Source organism: Oryctolagus cuniculus, chromosome 17 (assembly GCF_964237555.1).
Source record: "Oryctolagus cuniculus chromosome 17, mOryCun1.1, whole genome shotgun sequence".
In the NCBI taxonomy this organism is placed as follows: Eukaryota; Metazoa; Chordata; class Mammalia; order Lagomorpha; family Leporidae; genus Oryctolagus; species Oryctolagus cuniculus.
The window spans coordinates 54,051,839-54,070,760 of record NC_091448.1 but is presented as its reverse complement, the minus strand read 5'-3'; the positions used below and the strand labels follow the sequence as shown (position 1 = coordinate 54,070,760).

Here is an 18,922-nt window from a genome sequence, read left to right as displayed (position 1 = left end):
TATGTCAAAGCAGCTTACACGCGAGTGTGGAGACCGTACTCCGTCACCACTTGAATTCAGAAACAACCACGCCTGCGAATTTCTCATTAAGTGAATTACATGACGGCTCCTTGCCAGAAAACATGACATGGCCATTTCTCTTCCACGCAAGGAAAACGTCTCTGAGCAAAATTAATCAAGGACGGCCATGCAGTGCCGTGGAACAGAAACCTCTGGGCTGGGAACACCAGGTGGAAGGCAGAGAACCGAGGGGAAGGCCATCGGAATCCCAGATGGACCTGGGGACAGCGCCCAGAGCTCGGCAAACAGGGAGCCGGAGTGGGGGACGCTGGGGAGGATGGAAGACACAGAGTTGGAGCCGAGGTTGGTGGTGTTCAACTCTGCTGCTCTCCGATAAACAGCCATAGGCCACCCGCTCCCAAGAGGGCCAGAGAAGAAAGAACACAGGACCTCAAACACCCCAGGGGAGACGCCCCGGCTCCAGGGCTCCGAGCTGCGTGATTCAAAGCCATCAGAGAACTCCCTTAGAGCTCAGTTTCCCCCGGCTGCAAAACGGGCTCAGTCTTAACCGCTCTGCCCGAGCCTGTGTGCGTTAAATGAGATGGTGTGTGAAGAAGCATTCCAGCAGGACCCAGCGTGTGGGAGCGAAACTAAACAACTGGCTGTGCTCTTGTTTTAAAAGCTTTCACTCGGGGCTGGCGGCGCTGGCACCCCGGGTTCTAGTCCCGGTTGGGGCGCCGGATTCTGTCCTGGTTGCTCCTCTTCCAGGCCAGATCTCTGCTGTGGCCCGGGAAGGCAATGGAGGATGGCCCAAGTGCTTGGGCCCTGCACCCGATGATGGGAGACCAGGAGAAGCACCTGGCTCCTGGCTTCGGATCTGCACAGCACCAGCCGTAGCGGCCATTGGAGGGTGAACCAACGGAAGGAAGACCTTTCTCTCTGTCTCTCTCACTGTCTATAACTCTACCTGTCAAATAAAAAAAAAATAAAAAAAAAAAAGCTTTCACTGTATGCATTTCAGGGGTCCAGGGCAAGAACTGGATACAAGCCTTCCACGTGCCATGATCAGATCAGGTTAGTTAGCTTTTCTGTCATGGAAATGTTAAAGACAAGAATTTCTCAATGAGACAAATTCCCAGAATGGAAGCAAACAACGGCTCCACCCCTACTGGACCACAGGTCCTGGGGCTACAGGCCCCTCAGGGATGTGCGGGGAAGGGGCGTCCCCTAGGGGGTCTGAAACCACGGAACCATTGATCGTCACGCATATAACTCCAGGGGGGTTTCAAGGCAGCCACCAGGAAGCTGTGGACACAGAGGGTTTTGTCCCTAGCTGCCACCGACAAAAGCCCAAGAAGCAAGAGCAAGCCTGAGCCCTCCGTGCAGGGGGCAGAAGCGACGCAGAATTCTGTGGCTATTCACAGCGGCCAGCCCTGCCCATGGATCAAAGGAGAAAGAGAGCCATCTCTTCTGGCGCTCTCAAGACCCCAAAGACTAGAACAGAGCTCTCTCTCTCAGCAAAGAGCAAAGGCAACAATGTATAATCTCCTGGAAGAGGGCCAGAAGATGTTTAACTGCACCCTAACCCATGCTGAAAACCATCAAGATCATGCCCTGGGTCTACACTTAACTGACAAAGGCAAAGATCGCTTAACCTCCCCAAGACTCAGTTTTCTCATCTGTGAAATGGGATTAGCACCGGATTGCAGAGAGCATGACATGAGACCCATATAAATGGGGGGGGGGGGAGATTGTTACTAAAAGAAGCAGATTACAAAGTATGTACTGCCTGAGGCTGTGTTTATTTTCTTTAATTAGTTGTAAGTAAAACCGTCCGGAAGTAAAAGCCCCCATGTGGACATGAGAGCGATCTCTGGGGAGCGAAACGCTAATGACCCTAACCAGGATGTGACAGGACTAACGTCACCTCCACAAAGATCGAAGGCTGGGACCACAGGAGCCTGTGGCTGGTGCTGATATTCTGTTGGACTTCACGGGTCTTTTCTTAACCTAAGCATGCTGCTATTGTTTTAAATACATAGCAAGAAAGAACAAGAAAAGGAACAGAAAATGCTTCCACCGCTCCGCCCTGAGCGAGAGCCAGGGGCAGACAGGCGCGCGCGGCAGCAGTTTTAAATGTCACTCGCAGAGAGCGTGCCGGCGTGGGGCAGTGCCCGCGAAGTGCCGCAGGAGGAGACAAGGACAGGAGAGCTAACAGCCTGCATCATTTCATTCGTGTTTATAGCAACGCACAGAGAAAGGGCTTGGGAGAAAGACACCCAAATATCAACAGCGGGTCCCTCTTTAAGCTCAGAGGCCAGCAGGGCACCACTTCCTTGTCTCGCTTCCCACTAGCCAGGTGCCCCTGCACTCAGGAGAACACGCACAAGAGATCACACTGAGAGGAGAGAGGCACACGGAATAAGCAAGCGCTCTTACTTGGGCTATGGAGACCAGCGACACCAGGATGATGACGGAGGGCCTCCCAGGAGCCCAGGAGCCGAGGGGCCCGGACCCCCAGGGAGCAGGGACCCTGCCGGCTGCCCCCCTCATCCTCGCACGCCTTCAACGCGGATGCACCCCTCTCGCTGTCCGAGACGCTTCGCGGGCGGCCTCCGCGGGCATTCCTCCTTGTCCGGGGAGGAAATGTTTGCACAAATCCTCCGCGCCCGTGTCCAGGGCGTCTGTCCCCGTCTCCTTCGAGCTCCGGACTGAATCTTCAAAGTTTCTCATCAGCTGTGGCTCAGCCCCGCCCTGGCCTCCCCCAACTCCTCCCTCCCCCACCCAAAAGCAAGGAAGGTTTTTTCTCTTTTCTTTTTTTTTTCTTTCCAGACCTTCCCCAAGTCAGCTGAGTTCTCTGGGCCCAGGGAGAAAAGCAGAGGGGTCAGTGGTTCCCACCCCACCCCACCCCAGGCCAGAGTGAGGCAGGCTGGGGTTCGAGGCTCAAGACCAGGCAGCAGGACATGGGCCTGGAGACAGGCATCCTTGGAAGGGGAATGTTCTTTCTAAGGCATTAAGTTTCTCCAGGCCAGGCTGGGCCGGCCACACAGGCCGGGCACCCTCCAGGCCCTGTGTATGTCGGGACTCCAGGAGGGACAGCTACCTGGCCCGGGACACCACAGCAATCAGCCCCAGGGCCGGAAGCTACTCCCACCCACTCAGCGGCCGGGGTCACATCCAGACACCCACAAGACAAGGTGCTGCAGAGTCCAACGTGGGGCCTTTTAAATGCCCAGGCGTTCTGAACTCACCCGCGCGTGCCAAGTCACTCAGCCCACCTCGCAGCTCCACTGTGGATTTCCTGACCCGGCCAGCGCCTCTCCCCGACAGCTCACATGTTCCAGCACCTTCCATCCACCACCCTGGCTCATCCATCTTCCCGAGCACCCCATGAGGGCAGGGCCAACTCTCCGCGGCATAGCCGAGAAACCCCAAGTTAAAGTTCAGCGAGGCTAGGTTTCCGGCCCACGGCCACCCAGCAAATAGCAAATAGCAGGGCCTGGATAAGCACAACTTCTGGCCGGGATGTGCTGAGCACGGCTGCCTGGAGGAGAGCCATGCCCTTACCCCTGCCCTCTCTAGGTGAGCTCGGGCGCTCTGGTGGGCTCATCCCGGTGCCTCCAAAGTGTCCCGCCTCGCCCCACTTCTCCCTGCCCAGCCCCCACAGCCTCTCCCATCCACTGCCCCAGCCTCCCACAGTGGAGGCCCAGGTGGACGGTCGTCAGGTCAGCCAGAGAGCAGAAGAATGTGTTTTCACTAGGTGTTTGTTTTCACACTCAGTGAAAACCACCCTGGGCGAGTTCTGGGCAGCTGGGGAAGCAGGTGCACCCTCCTCCGTAGATAGCTGAAAAAGCCTGCCCGGCCAGAGTTGACAACTCAGCCGTACAGCATTCCAGCTGAACCAAGACACCCCCATCGTGGACTCTTGGGGTGCTGGGGCCCCTGGCACCCATGAAGCCCTCTCTGTGGGACTGCAGGGAACAGGAAGAAGTGACCTGGAGGGACAGACACCCCCCAGGAGGGTTGGTCTGGTGGACTGGAGGTGACAAGAAAGCTGTTCTGTCATTTCACGTTAAAGGCACAAGGTGCATGTAGCAAGGTGCATGCTGGGAAGGAAGATGCCTGCTTTGTGAGAATGTTCTACCTCCTCTCCCAACTTCTCAAAGCATCTGTGTTGAGAAAGCCTACAAGGCTTTCTCACCTGTTGGGTGGGGGCCATCTAGTGGCAAATCCTGGTAACTACAGACAGGATGAACTTGCACCTGCTTGTCACGGCCCTGTAGATCCTTGGTTACATCCAGGCCTGCAGAAGGTGCCTGACCTGGAATCGAGAACTTGTCTGTTTCAATGCCACGTGCCATCTTCTCCCACCCTCGCTCCTGCATCAATGACCTCTGTCCAAGGAGCTCCCTAAGGATCTGCAACGCCCACGCCCATCCTAGGGCCTCCTCTGGGACAAGAGTGTCACAGGGACTTGTCCCAGGGACTTATCCCAGGGGCTCCCTTGGGATAAGAGTGCCAAGGGCCTCCGCCAGCCTCTGAGACCCCAGGATGGTGCTGAATTCAGCAGCCAAGTGAGATGCAGGCGGGCTCCCCATTCTGCACAGCACCTGCTGCAGCCTCACATCTCTCAGAGGCCCCAAAACAAGACCTCTGAAGCCCTTCTCCCCACAGGGCTGGCTGGACAAGAAACAGTCCTAGGAAGTCTCCAGGGTTCCCTGTTTCTGGAACCCAATGCTGAGAACCCAGCTGGATACAAAGGCAAGAGCGGGGCAGACTCCCCCAGACACCCACCCCAACAACCCTGGACTTTAGCCACAACGGATAAAGTCGACTAAAAAAAGATCAAAAAAAAAATGTGACGGCAAAAACACAATGAAATGGTGTTGTCTCTTGGTGTGTATGGGGAATTGCTTCCAGAATGCCCAGAGAGAGCCAAAGTCTACAGGTGTTCACCTCCCTTATAGAAAATGGCTTACAGGGCCGGCGCTGTGGTGTAGTCGATAAAGCTGTCACCTGCAGTGACATCCAATATAGACACGGGTTCCAGTCCTGACTGCTCCACTTCTGATCCAGCTCTTTGCTGTGGCCTGGGAAAGCAGTAGAAGATGGCCCAAGTGCTTGAGACCCTGCACCCACGTGGGAGATCCAGTAGAAGCTCCTGGCTCCTGGCTCCTGGTTTTGGATCAGCGCAGCTCTAGCTGTTGCAGCCACCTGGAAGTGAACCAGCAAATAGAAGACCTCTCTCTCTCTCTCTGCCTCTGTCTCTCTGTAACTCTGCCTTTCAAATAAATAAATAAATCTTTAAAATTAAATAAATAAATTTAAAACAAATAAACATTAAGTTTAATTTTTTTAAATTTTTTTAGACAGAGTGGAAAGTGAGAGAGAGAGAGACAGAGAGAAAGGTCTTCCTTTACCACTGGTTCACCTTCCAATGGCCACTGCAGCCGGCGCACTGTGTCCGGCGCACCACGCTGATCCGAAGCCAGGAGCCAGGTGCTTCTCCTGGTCTCCCATGGGGTGCAGGGCCCAAGCACTTGGGCCAACCTCCACTGCACTCCCGGGCCACAGCAGAGAGCTGGCCTGGAAGAGGGGCAACCGGGACAGAATCCGACACCCCGACTGAGATTAGAACCTGGGGTGCTGGCGCCGCAAGGTGGAGGATTAGCCGAGTGAGCCGTGGCACCAGCCAAATTTAAAAAAAGGCAGTGAAGAGAGTAGGCTCTGTGCTGTGTGTATTTTACCATAATTTTAACAAATTAAACCAAAGCCCTCTCTGCACATCCCTCCGTCCCGGGGAGGACTGCAGGCCACCAGTACCAACTCAGAGGTGTCCCCGCTCTGAGCCTCTTCGCATGAGGGCACCCGCGGGGCTCCTGCACAGACAGCGCGCTGGAGTTCACGGTCATTCCCCAAGGGGATGAGCGAGAAGCCCGCGGCAGGACACCAGATGGCAGGGATGAGGCGTGGGGATGGTGGCCAGCGGGGAAGTGAACCCCCCCACACACAGCTCATCCTGTACCCTGCACCTCATTCGGCCATGGACCGGGCCCGGCGGCAGCGGGCTCTGACCCTCCTCCCCATCGGCCTCGCCCTCACCCTCTCCCTCATCGCTGTGAGCAGCAGCCACTGGTGCCAGGGGACTCGGCGGGTGACAAAGCCGCTGTGCCAGGACCCAGTGGGGGGGCCACACTGCATTCACCCCATCGAGTCCAGCGGCAGCGGCAGGAGCGACGCAGGGGGCCAGGCTGTCCAGTACATTTGGGAGATGGGCGATGACAAGTTCATCCAGCGCAGGTTCCACGTGGGGCTCTGGCTGTCCTGTGAGGAGACCTTCAGCAGCACAGGTGAGCTTGGCCCACAGGTTCTGGGGTGATGGGTGCAGCACGGGGGGCCTGGAGCTGGGGCTCTGGAGCCGGGTTCCCTGGGTTTGAATCCAGCCCTGTCCGTGTCTATGTGTGTGTCCTTGAGCAAGTCCTTTTGCCCCAGCCTCAGTTTTCTCATCTATAAAGTGGGAAGTGTTTATCTCTTAGATAAAATAGCAGTGTTTACCTCCTAGAATTATAGTAAATGTTAAATGACCACACTCACCTAAGGCACTTGCGACCATGCCTGGCACACTGTATGCATTCACTAAACATTAGCTTTTAGTGTCTGTTACTGTCACCATTCCCAGTTACTCACAGCCCTTTGGTAATCCAAGGTGGCTCCCATCCTTCTCCAAGCTGCAGCCCTGTCCTGCACGTGGGATGTTCTTGCAGCAAACCTTTTATTAAAAGAGCCTTTTGGCCTCATGAAGAACTGGAGAGGAATTTGACCCATGGGCGGCCTGGCTGTAAGCCCATGCCCAGGTCCAAAATCTTCTCCTCTTTCTGCATGGGATGCAAAACCTCCAAGGGTGGAAAGGGGAGGACCTCCAGCTGTCCCCATTTCTGTGTCCATGTTGGCCTTATGACATAACATTTCTTTATAGCTTTTTACTTTTCCCGGAGTTTCTAATTGCCTTTTCTTTTTCCACTTCCATGGCATTTTTTTTTATTCTCGAGTCACTGTTCTGTCTGGTGGCATCCATAGTCTAAAAAACTCCCCTGGGGATTACAATGCACACAAAAGTCAGACATGCACTCCCCCAGACATGGCAAAGCCCCCTGCAAAGAGGGGAGCAAATCCGCTATCAGCCATTTCCATGTTAGACAGACAGCCAGGCGGGGGGGGGGGGGGGGTAACAAAGTGAGTGAGCCACAGTGGGAGACCCAAGATTAAAATACAATGAGAAGGGGTGTGCATTCGGCACAATGGTTAAGATGCCATTTGGGATGCCCACCTCCCATATCAAAGTGTTGGGTCCATATCCCAGCTCCACTTCCCATTCTGGTTTCCTGGGAATGCACGCCCTAGGAGGTGATGGATGGCTCAAGAACTTGAGTCCCTGCCATTCCAGGGACTCAGATCCAACTGAGTTTCTGGCTCCTGGCTTGGGCTTGTCCCAGCGCCAGTCATTGTGGCCATCTGGGGAGTAAACCAGTGGATGGAAGATCTCTCTCTGTGTCTTTCCCTCTCCCTGTAACTCTGCCTTCCAAATAAATAAATAAATCCTTCAAAAATTTCAAAAAATTGTGTCTTGCAAGCATTGCATGAGCCCAAGGAAGTTTTTCTGCAGCCGAGTGGAACCTGGAGCTCCCCACCCCAAACGTCTGCTCTGGGAGATTTGGAGTTTAGGAAGGAAGGGTTAGGACTAGAAGTTGATGAGAGAAAGGGCCAGGTGGGGCCAGGTAAGCCAGGGAGACTCCAGTCTGGGGAGGAGTCCAGGAAAGGGGCTTCCAGGTACCCAGTAGGGCCCAGCAAGGAGTTAGCTCCGCCTCCCTCAAAGTTAGCCTTCCCTGGAGTGCTGTTCTAGAATGTTCTGTGCACCAGCCACCTCAGACGGTTCTGACCTCCCCTCCCCACCGCCAAGGCCTCTAAAGCGGGACCACGCCTTTTGTTTCACTATCAGAACTGAATACTTGAAATGAGAACTCAGAGCCTGGGCTGGGCCTAGACCCCATGCATTTTGTCTTAGGCAAATCAGTTCATCCATTCCTGTGCTGTTCTTGAAACCTGGAAATTCAAGGAAGGGCAGGCCTGGGGCCCATACTGGTGGGGAGGGGGCTGCTGTGGGACAAGCAGACAGAGGATGGCAGACTCCAGCCCTGGGCACCGGGACGTGTCTTCCTAGGGCTGGCCTGCCAGGCTGTTTGGTGGCTGGGACACTGTCCAGTTATGTCACGTCTGCCTCTCTGGCTTCGTGGGATTTATCAAGATTTTTCCTTTTAATCCTATGGGCTTTGTTCAAAAGGAACATCATTTCTGAGGATTCGTGTTTATCAAGGGCCGTGCTTCTAAGCTACTGGGAATTCTCTTAATCTGCTTGGCCGGCCTCTGTGCCCTGGCCCTGGCTCTGTCCCCGGCCTCCGCCTCTCTATTAGGAAAGTCAGCTCAGGAAACAGGGCAGATGCTCACTCCTTGTTATGGTCTGGGTGGTGTTTGACCCAAAGGTGTGTGTGCTGGGAACCTGGTCCCCTGCGTGGTAAGGGTGAAGGTGTGGGACCCCCAGGAGGTCATTAGGTCACGGGGAACAGCTCCATCAGAAGGGATTCATGTAGTTCTCATGGGACCCCCACTTAGCACATGAGAAAGTGCATCGTGGGGCGGTGGGCTGAGCCTGCAACATCAGCATCCCATAGGAGCACTGGTTCCAATCCCAGCTGCTCCACTTCCGATCCAGCTCCCTGAGAAGGCAGCACATAATGATGCAAGTACGTGGGTCCCTAACGTGGTCCCTACCACCCACATGGGAGACCCAGAAGAAGCTCCTGGCTCCTGGCTTTGGTCTGGCCCAGCCCTGGTTGTTGTGGCCATTTGGGGGTGAACCAGTGGGTGGAAGATCTATGCGTGCATATGTGTGTGTGTGTGTCTTTCCCTATCTCTGTAACTCTGCCTTTCAAATAAATAAGTGAATCCTTTTAAAAAGTTAAAAATTAAAAAAATAGAGACATGCTCTGGCACACTCCCCCTTCCTCCCTCCAGATGAGTGAGGGTACAGTTAAGGGGCCGGAGTGACTGCCGGTCCCACACTGTGCAGTGGAACCCGCCGACAGATGTGTCCTCTCTGTTTTAGGTGAAGTGTGCAGGAGCTTCCAGAGCGTGGTGCCAGCTGAGGAGCAGGGTAAGTTCCTTCCTTGGTCTGCCCTTCAGCACTCTCCCAATCTGGACAATCTTGCTTGTTTTAAAGGTCGCTGTTTTTGTGCCCTGTAGCTGGAGCTGTGCGGGCAAACATTAACCACCAACCATGCAGGGAGGAGGGAAGCCCTGATGGGTTGGGTTTGCCACTTCCCATGGTGTCAGCGTCCCCAGCATGGCCGGTTTCAAGCTGTCCGTGGAGGGTGAAGGCAGAGTCGGGAAGAGCTGGGTGCTGGCACTGTCTCGGGGTCACTCAGTTTGTGATTGCTTTTTGGGGGGTCTGCTCTCCCAGGTGGATGTGGGTTTAGTCGGGGCGTGGGTCACTTCTGCTTGTTCATGGCTGTGTGCCCAGTGACTTCCAGTAGGCCTCTGCAGTATCAGTTTCCCTTCCTGTCCCCTCCGCATCCAACACAGCAGGGTCCCATCCAGAGGTGAAGCAAGCAGCCCACACAGAGACAAATGAGGTTGTGGTGCCTCCACACAGGGCCCTTCAACTCTCAGCCCCCTTTGCTCTGCTCTTGAACTTTGTGGATCCTCTGTAAAGGACAAAGCTGCTGCCTTCTGGAGGACTCCAGACACCACATTCACTTTCGAGCTGGAGAAAGGAGGTGTCTGCCTCACTCGGGTCCTCAGAACATGGTTTGGCTTAGTTTATCCTTTTCCCAATAAGAGCAATCTTCCCCAACATCTGCATCAGACCCTATGAGGCCCCTTTTGTTGCCAACTTTCCAAGACTCAGCAGAGGTATCTGTGGTTTTCACTCCGAGGCACTTGCTTTTTGCATTTGAATGACCCCAGGATTGAACCATCCGGGGCTTCTGCATCTGGAGCAGCCCCTTACTTTTGGCAGGTGTTCTGTGGCTGTCCATCGGGGCTGAGCTCCTGGATGTCCTCCTGCTGCTCTCAAGTGCTGTCCTCCTCGGCTCCCGAGTGAGCTGCCCCAGCTCCAGCTTCAACTGGTTCAAGGTGGACGCCTTGGTGGCCATCCTCATGGTCCTCGCAGGTTCGTTCCAATAGCATCGTTAGAAGAGGCAAGTTCCCTGTGGCCCGCCCCAGAGGGAATGCAATGCATCAGGCTGGATGTGTCCATCACCCAAGAGCGGGCTGGCTCTTCCCTGCCAACGGCCAGTGCAGCAGGACAGTCACTGAGTTAATCTCAGCGAGTGGAAGCAAGGTTTCTTTGGGTGATGGATGCATAGAAAGGGAACGGGCACAGATGGAGGTAAAACATATCCATGGTGTCTTTATCTCATCCCTGGGAAGAGGGTACACTGGTTCTAAGAACAGCAGTCACTCCGTCTAGGACAGAGGTTAGGCATGAGTCTGTGGAGGAATTCTGCAAGAGTTCAGATCTCTACTATCTGATTGGCTGTGCGAGTCCGGAAAAGTTACTTAGCTTCTCTAAGTTGGCCCACAGTGATGACTAAGTAAGAGTGTACCACGTCTGTACTCAATAAATAAACAAACAATTGCCTTCTGTGTTTGGCATAAATCCTCCATAAAAATAAAGAACTTTTGTTTTGGCTCTGTTTCCATGTTCTCCAAGCAATTTTCAGGGCAATTTAATTTGGTCTCCTAAGTGGGCTTTTCCACCAAGAAGCAAACGATTCTCTCAGTTCCCCAGCTGGGAGCGCAAAGCTCTCTTGAGTTACCAGAGCATCAGCCCTGTTCATGCAGCACATCTGTGGTTGGTCAGTAGAACGCTGCTTTCTTAAGTCCCATCATCAGTGAATAGGTGATAAAATCCAATTTCTGAACCAAGCCGGAAATGGTTGTAGACTTTGGCCCAAGTCCTGGCATCCACCAGGGCCCTCCCTGCTGCTGTCTCCTCAGTGTCAACCACGGGAACAAGGTGTCAGGTGGAATGTGTAGGGCGGCACAGGTGCAGGAACAGCACGAGGACTCCTGGACGCTGACAAGCCGCGTGCACCCTACTCACGCGAGGCAGAGCAGCCCCACCGCCACGCTGCACGCTTCACCCTGGCTCACGAAGCTTTCCTTGTGCAGGGCTCCTAGGCATGGTGGCCCACATGATGTACACAACCATTTTTCAAATCACTGCGAACCTTGGTCCCGAAGACTGGAGGCCCCAGACATGGGACTACGGCTGGTCCTATGGGTGAGTTACTTGGCCATAGTGCTCAGGCCCTGGGGGGGACCCAGCAAAGATGCACACGGGTCTCATAGGACAAACAATGGTGGTCACAGGGCCGGTACCTGCTGACTTTGAGTGGGTTTTGTAATCTTTCTGCAGCCGCATTTCCTATCTGTGAAGTGAGACACCTGCCTCAACCGCTTTTATAGAAATTTAAGGACATCATGCTTATAAAACGAGTGTTGTCAACACACTCTTAAATTCAGTTTGGGGGCGTGTCCTGAGCTGTCACTCCTAATAAACCCTGGAATGAGAAAAGACCCGGCCCCTGCCAGAATTCCTCCTGACTTTACAGATGTTCCTTTCTGTAGACACTTGGTGTATGGCACACAACCCTGTAGTGCTGAGATGATGAGGAGACTGATACAAAAAAAAGTAACCAGCTCAAGACCACACAAGTGAAGAGATGAGGCCAGGGGGCAAACCCCAGCACTCCACAGTGGTCACTCCAGAATCCGCCCTCTGTAACTACTATATTAACACCATACTGGCTGGTCTCTGGGATTTGTGATGCAAAAGGCAGGTCCCCATGGGGTAGAACCAGCAGCTGGTTTTCCACCTAACTGACCCACGCCAGGGAGCCTGGCATCGGGGTCCTGGGCCCCTTCCTAACTGTGCCTTCTCTTGACAGTCTTGCCTGGGGTTCTTTCACCCTCTGCATGGCTGTGTCCGTCACAGCCATGAGCAGATACGCCACCGCCCGCCGGAGATTCGCAGAGAATCAGGGGGTACGAAACAGCCGTCGGCAGCCGCTGCACCACTTCCCAGCACCTGTTGGAGAACCGGGAGCTGCTCCCAGCCCTGCTGGAGGCGCCCTTGCAAATGTTTCTGGAAACCTGCAGGCAGCTGCCCCAGGCAAGGTGTCCGCGTGCTAGCTAGAGCCCACGGCTTCCAGAACTGCACAGGCAGACAAGCTTCGCACCTGTGCCTGCGACCGACGTCCCTGGGGTGGGCTTCAGAAGATGCACAGTCCTGGTGATCTCCCCACCCCCTCCCCCCATCTCACCTTTCACTAAACTCCTTGTGCATATGCCTCCGATTCCTGCTAAAACGCCAGTCTCTTTAAGCGAGGTAACTTACCTACAGTATCAGTCATGGACACTGTAGTATGAAGGAGCTTCAGGAGCTTTCCTGACAGTGAATTTAATAAGGTTCCCAAAGAGAAAGGGAGCAGGCAAGAACTAAGGAGGAGAGACGTGAGGAGAGAACGAAGCAAGTCTTGACGACAACAGATTCGAAATGTGCTGTTGTTGACAGAAAAGACAAGAACTTCCTCCCCCCGCTTTGGCACACACAGTAAAGTATGGGTGGCTATTCCCATGCTTTCCTTCTACTTTAACCAAGAAGTCAGGGCGCCCTTGCTGTGGTGTGGTAGATAAAGCCTCTGCGACACCAGCATCCCACGTTTGCACCAGTTCAAGTCCCAGCTGTTCCACTTCCGATCCAGCTGCCTGCTAATGGCCTGGGAAAGCAGCGGAAGATGGCCCAAGTCCTTGGGCCCCTGCACCCATGTGGGAGACCTGGAAGATGTTCCTGGCTCCTGGCTGCGAGCTTGGCCCAGCTCCAGCTGTTGTGGCCATTTGGGGAGTGAACCAGTAAGTGGAAGATTTCTCTCTCTCTGTCTCTCCCTCTCTCTCTGTAATTGTGACTTTCAAATAAATAATAAAAATAAGTCAGAAACAGGGGCTGGCTTTGTGCTGTAGTGGGTTAAGCCTCCACCTGCAGCACCAGCATCCCATAAGGGCACTGCCTCTAGTCCTGGCTGCTCCACTTCCGATCCAGTTCCCCGCTGGAATGCGCCTGAAAAAGCAGCAGATGATGGTCCACATGGGAGACCCGGATGGAGTCCTGGGCTACCGGCTTCAGCTTGGCCCAGCTCCGGCCATTGTAGCCATTTGGGGAGTGAACCAGTGGCTGGAAGATCTCTCTCCCTATCTGCCTGTCTCTCTGTAACTCTGCCTTTCAAACAAATAAATACATATTTCTTTAAAAAGTCAGAAATTTAAAAACACATTTTCTGTTATTTTAAAAATAAATGTTGCAACTTGTACTTACAGTAAAATCAGTTTGGAAGGGTCATTCAATGATGGGAAGAAATGAGAACAGAGGCAAATGGAATGCCGTCTTATCACAGTGAAGTGAAACAAATGTTTGAATTGTCCCAGGCACTTTTGCTTCTAAAAATAACCACTGCCAAACGGGCAAGCCTTGTTTGAGGCAGCAGTGAGCTGTGGGTCTCCTAATGTGTTGTTATAGTACTCAATCCATTTATCTTGTATTTTAAGCTAACATGGGATTGAGGCACAGGTTGTCAGGCACATAACTTGGGATTTAAGGGGGAAAAACGGATTGCCAGTTTCTAACAAAACCTTCAATCTGCCCTGGCTCCTGTTCATTTAAAAATATAATTTTTACACATTTGGTAAACATACCATTTCTGAAAAATCAACTCACATGTTTCCAATGGAGACATCCGTGCTGAACCGTGACCCTTACCCTGTCCAAGAGCGAAGGAAAGAATCCAGGGAGCTTCTTTGTGTTCAGGGCTCAAGTCCAGCACCAGCCTGACAAATGTGGGGCCTGTGGAATTTGGGCGACAGAGCAGATTTTTGCAGCACGCTGTGTGTGTGTGTGTTGGAGTTCCCAGGCCCATTTGTTGACCTAGACCCCAACAGCTTCTGTCTTTTGCAAGGGCTGTGTCCCCTCACCCCGTGCACTCAGGCGGGCAGGTCCTGCATGACCGTCACAAAATCAGGTCAACGTCTGGTCCTAGGCAGAAAGAAATCTACTGGAAAGACACACTCGTGTCTCTCCTGGTGAGAAATCTAACCGTGGAGACTGCAGCTCAAGGTGCCAAGGAGGAAATGCATGTTCTGGAACCTTGTGCGAGAACCTGGCACCATCAGATGGCATAGCCAGCACCCCAAGACAGAAATACTGGGGACCCATTTAGACACCAGGGCAGGACTGAAGGTGAGCCGCTACTGAGGACCTGGGCTAGTCCCAAGTTGGGAGCCAGAAGCTTCTTCCAGGTCTCCCACGTGGGTGCAGGGACCCAAGCACTTGAGCCATCTTCTACTGCTTTCCCAGGCCACAAGCAGAGTGCTGGATCAGAAGTGGAGCAGCCGGGACTCGAACCAGCACCCAGATAGGATGCTGGTGTCGCAGGCTGTGGATTAACCTGCTACGCCACAACACCAGCCCCACCCCCGTTGGATTTTATTGCGTCAGTGTAACGAGGTGATCTCTTCACATATGTGTTCCCCTCTGGTGGACTGCAAACTTTCTAGGCAAGAACTGTTGTTCTCTGTAATCCCCCAACATCTAGAACAATGGTTGGCAAAAATAGAAAACCTTACCTATAAGGAGCATCTCTATGTGTGTAATCACCCAATGCATATGTACACCAATCCAAGAGACTCAGAAACTCGTGAGAAAGTGAAATTAAAAGACACACATGCTGCTAGACTGATAACGTGGTGACATCCCTACAAACCCATTGTCAATTGCAAATGCTGTGCACCTGACCACGGCCCAACCCGGCCCAGCAGCACCGGAGGCGGTAGCGCGTCAGTTGCAGGCTTTGTGACCGTGGGAGCCGCGCCGGCTGCTGCGCCTCGCCAGAGAGGATCGGACCTCCTGGCGCTCCAGGGAAAAGATCCAAATCCACACACAATTCAAGGATGGCTTCCGCTGGCTGAACGTGCGTCACTCTGCTACCACTGTGAGGTCAAGCGTGCCTAACTGGACCCATCCTAAGTCGAGAGCCATCCTTGCATGGGACACACAGGAGGGGACCCTGTTGTCTCTTCTTACACCCTGGTGGAAGATAACCCAAATTCTTGGGCCCTGCGCCCGTGTGGGAGACAGAGAGGAAGCTCCTAGCTCCTAGCTTCAGATTGGCCCAGCTCTGGCCATTATGGCCATCTGGAGAGTGAACCAGCGCATGGAAGACCTCTGTCTCTCTCTCTCTCTCTCTCTCTCTCTCTCTGCCTCTGTCTCTCTGCAACTCTTCCTTTCAAATAAATAAATATTTTAAAAATGTGAATTTCCAATGAACTTTTCAAAGACCTCTCTCTCTCTCTCATGTACTCACACACGTGCAGTCATCCCTCAGTATCCTTAGGGAGTTGATTTCAGGACGCCTGCAGATTTCAAAACCCTCAGATGATCCAGTTCCTTGTATAAAATGGTGTAGTATTCTTATGTAACCTACACAATCCTCCCATATACTTTAAATCATCCTAGATTTGCATTGTATTCTAAGTCATCTCATTATATGCATGCAAATGCTTTTCAAATAGCTGTTATACTGCATTGTTTAGAGAATTTCGAGAAGAAAAACTGTCCCAGTTCAGAACAGACACAAACGTCGCAGGCCTAACTACAGGGGACACTTCAGCAACAATGTAGCATTTTGATCTCTGGTTGGTGAACCTGTGAACTCCATGAACCTCAGTCAGTGCACCTTCCAGACCTCCAGGGGGTGCCAGAGAGGCAACATTTTTCTATATTTTTAAGAACAGCCCCCAAGGGCTTCCATCAAACCTGCCCAGTGTCATTAGGAATGGATCCTGCACTGAAGAAAGGTAACAAGGAGAATCAACAGAGACCAGGAAAAAACTGCCAAGAAGAAGAAAGGAGAAACTGGAGTACCTGTCCCAGAGATGGGCTGGACCATTCCAGGCATGCTGTACACATCTCTCCTCCTGTGTGGGTTTCTTTTTTTTTTTTTTTTTTGACAGGCAGAGTGGACAGTGAGAGAGAGAGACAGAAAGAAAGGTCTTCCTTTGCCGTTGGTTCATCCTCCAATGGCCACCGCTGCCGGCGCGCTGCAGCCAGCGCACCACGCTGATCCGATGGCAGGAGCCAGGTGCTTTTCCTGGTCTCCCATGGGGTGCAGGGCCCAAGGACTTGGGCCATCCTCCACTGCACTCCCTGGCCACAGCAGAGAGCTGGCCTGGAAGAGGGGCAACCGGGACAGAATCTGGCACCCGAACCAGGACTAGAACCCAAGGTGCTGGCGCCGCAGGCAGAGGATTAGCCTAGTGAGCCGCAGCGCCGGCCACTCCTCGTATTTTAATTCCATGCAGTGGTACAGCAAGGAAGGTACGGGGTTGGGGGAGCCCCTGGAAACACTTGGGACCAGAAGTGTTTCAATAGACGATTTTTTTGAGTACTTAAATATATGCCATGAGATGTCTTGGGGATGAGATCCAGTTCTAAACATGAAATTTTTTTATGCTTCATGCACACGTTATATATATAGCTTGCAGGCTAATATTTTTGATAGGTTTGTGAATGAAACAAAGTTTCATGGTGTGGAATCTTCCTCTGGTGGTGTTATGTTTGCACTCAAAAAATTTGAGATTTTGGAGGTAGGCGTTTGGTCTAACAGTTAAGAAGCCAGACAGAATGCCCATGCTTCACATCAGAGTACCTGGGTTCAAGTCCCGGCTCTGGCTCCTTTCGCCAACTTCCTGACACTGTGCACCACAGGAGACAGCAGGTCATGGCCGAGATAGCTTGGTCCCTGCCACCCATACGGGAGAGTTGGATTGTGTTCCTGGCTCCTGGCTTCAACTTGGCCCAGTTCCGACTCTGTGGGCAATTTGAAGAGTGAACCAGCAGGTGAGGAGTCAATGAGCAGAGGAGATCTCTGTCTGTCTGTCTGTCTCTCTGCCTCTCAAATTAATTTTGAAATAATTAATTTAAAATAATTGTACACATCTTCACTTGACTCCTGGACACTGCTCCCATGGGCCCCCACCACCACCTGGGCTACTCCTTTCCAACAACTTTGGCTGATTCTCCATCAAGTGCCCAGGAGCTCAGTCCTCAGATACTTCCCTGTCTACACTCACCCTCGGCCAAGTGCACGGTTATATATACTACCTACCTGTGATAGCTCCCACATGGGAAAAAAAAAATGTTTGCTAAATTTAAATGCTGTGAAAAAAAAAAAAAAGGTAAAGGTAAACCCTCACATCTTCTGCACAGCATGCCAACAAAACCTATCTTTGTAAAATAATCCCGGTTAGCCCACAATGCAAAAAGTGTAAGGATTTAACTTTGCTTTTTGTACTTTAAATATTTCTTTCTAGGGCTGACACTGTGGCATAGCAGGTACAGCCACTGCTTGCAGTGCCAACATTCCATGTGGGCGCCAGTTCGAGTCCTGGCTGCTCTTCTTCCCATCCAGCTCTCTGCTATGGCCTGGGAAAGCAGTAGAAGATGGCCCAAGTCCTTGGGCCCCTGCACCCATGTGGGAGACCCAGAAGAAGCTCCTGGCTTCTGACTTTAGATCAGTGCAGCTCTGGCCATTGCGGCCAATTGGGGAGTGAACCAGCAGATGGAAGACTTTCTCTCTCTCTCTCTCTCTCTCTCTCTCTCTCTGCCTCCACCTCTCTATAACTCTGCTTTTCAAATGAATAAATAAATAAATCTTTAACAAAAAATATTTCTTCCACCTCTCCCTTGCAGTACTTTTTCTAATGTATATTACTAGACTAGGCCTCTCCTTGGGATATACCCCAGACTGAGAGATCCCACTGTTCCCTCAACACCTCCGCTTGGACTAAACAGGAATTTCAAGATCACAGACAAAACTCAACTACTAATTCACCTGCCCACACCCACACCCACACCCAATCTTACTTAGTTTTTCAAATCAAAATCTTGGAGTAAATCTTAATTCTTCTCTTTCTTTCCTGTGCTCCTCTCCAGCCAGTCCATCAACAAATCCTGCCTGTTGCACCATCTAAATGCGTCTGGATCCAGGCACTGCTTGTCGCTTGCCGGCTGCCACCTCCAATGGTTGCTGGTTTTGATTACTGCGCAAAAGCCTCCAGCTTGTCTCCCCGTTCCCATTTTTGTCAGCTTACCATCCATACCCGATAGATGAACATCCGGTCAGGTCCCTCTCTCCTCAGAATCCTACAAGGATTGCCATCCCATTTAGACTAAAAGCCGAAGGTCTACCCATGCCCTACAAGATACCTTTAGGCTCTCTGCCGTCTCCCTAACCTCACTCCTCCCTCGCCCCACCTCGTCACTCTGCCCAGCGCACTGGGTTTTTGCTGCTCCTTGAGAACACCAAGCACACTCTGCCTCAGGGCCTTTGCACTGCCCACTTCCAGAAGAATAAATTAAAACTGTGAGAGGAGTGACCTCCTGTCTGACACATGACAGTTTGAACGAATCTCACGAACATGGTGTTGAGAAAAGGATAACAACTTGGCAAATCTGTTAAAGTTAACGAAACGCGCACACATACAGAGGCAAACCTAACTCATGTTTTGAAAAGTTAGAAAGCAGTGACCCTTAGGGCTGGAAAGGGACAAGGGACCTGGGTGCTGGCTGCACAGATGTGTTCCATGTACAAGGATCCACCATGCTTGTGACACGTGCACATTTCCATGATGTATGTCAAATGTCAGTGAGATAATCGTGCTTTTAACATGCCTGGCTATTCCTACTACAGTGTCCCTCGTTCCCATGCCCACATGCTGTTACTTCTACTTCCTGGTTAGCCCCGTGGTCATG

At 52.4% G+C, this 18,922-nt stretch overlaps 1 protein-coding gene across 1 annotated transcript; it reads left to right on the top strand.

The window, feature by feature from the left end:
- Positions 1–5,474: 5,474 nt before the first annotated feature.
- Positions 5,475–15,392, top strand: GSG1L2 (GSG1 like 2). Its single transcript, XM_008270727.4, has 5 exons — positions 5,475–6,350; positions 9,161–9,208; positions 10,073–10,225; positions 11,230–11,341; positions 12,009–15,392. The coding sequence occupies exons 1-5, from the start codon at positions 5,924–5,926 to the stop codon at positions 12,250–12,252; spliced, it is 984 nt and encodes a 327-aa protein (XP_008268949.3). The 5' UTR covers positions 5,475–5,923; the 3' UTR covers positions 12,253–15,392.
- Positions 15,393–18,922: the final 3,530 nt, after the last annotated feature.

Coding starts and splice junctions, on each gene's coding strand:
- GSG1L2 (XM_008270727.4), top strand. CDS start 5,924: ATGAGCGAGAAGCCCGCGGCAGGACACCAGATGGCAGGGATGAGGCGT. Junction 10,226..11,229: donor CATCCTCATGGTCCTCGCAG/GTTCGTTCCAAT, acceptor TTCCTTGTGCAG/GGCTCCTAGGCATGGTGGCC. Junction 11,342..12,008: donor GACTACGGCTGGTCCTATGG/GTGAGTTACTTG, acceptor TTCTCTTGACAG/TCTTGCCTGGGGTTCTTTCA.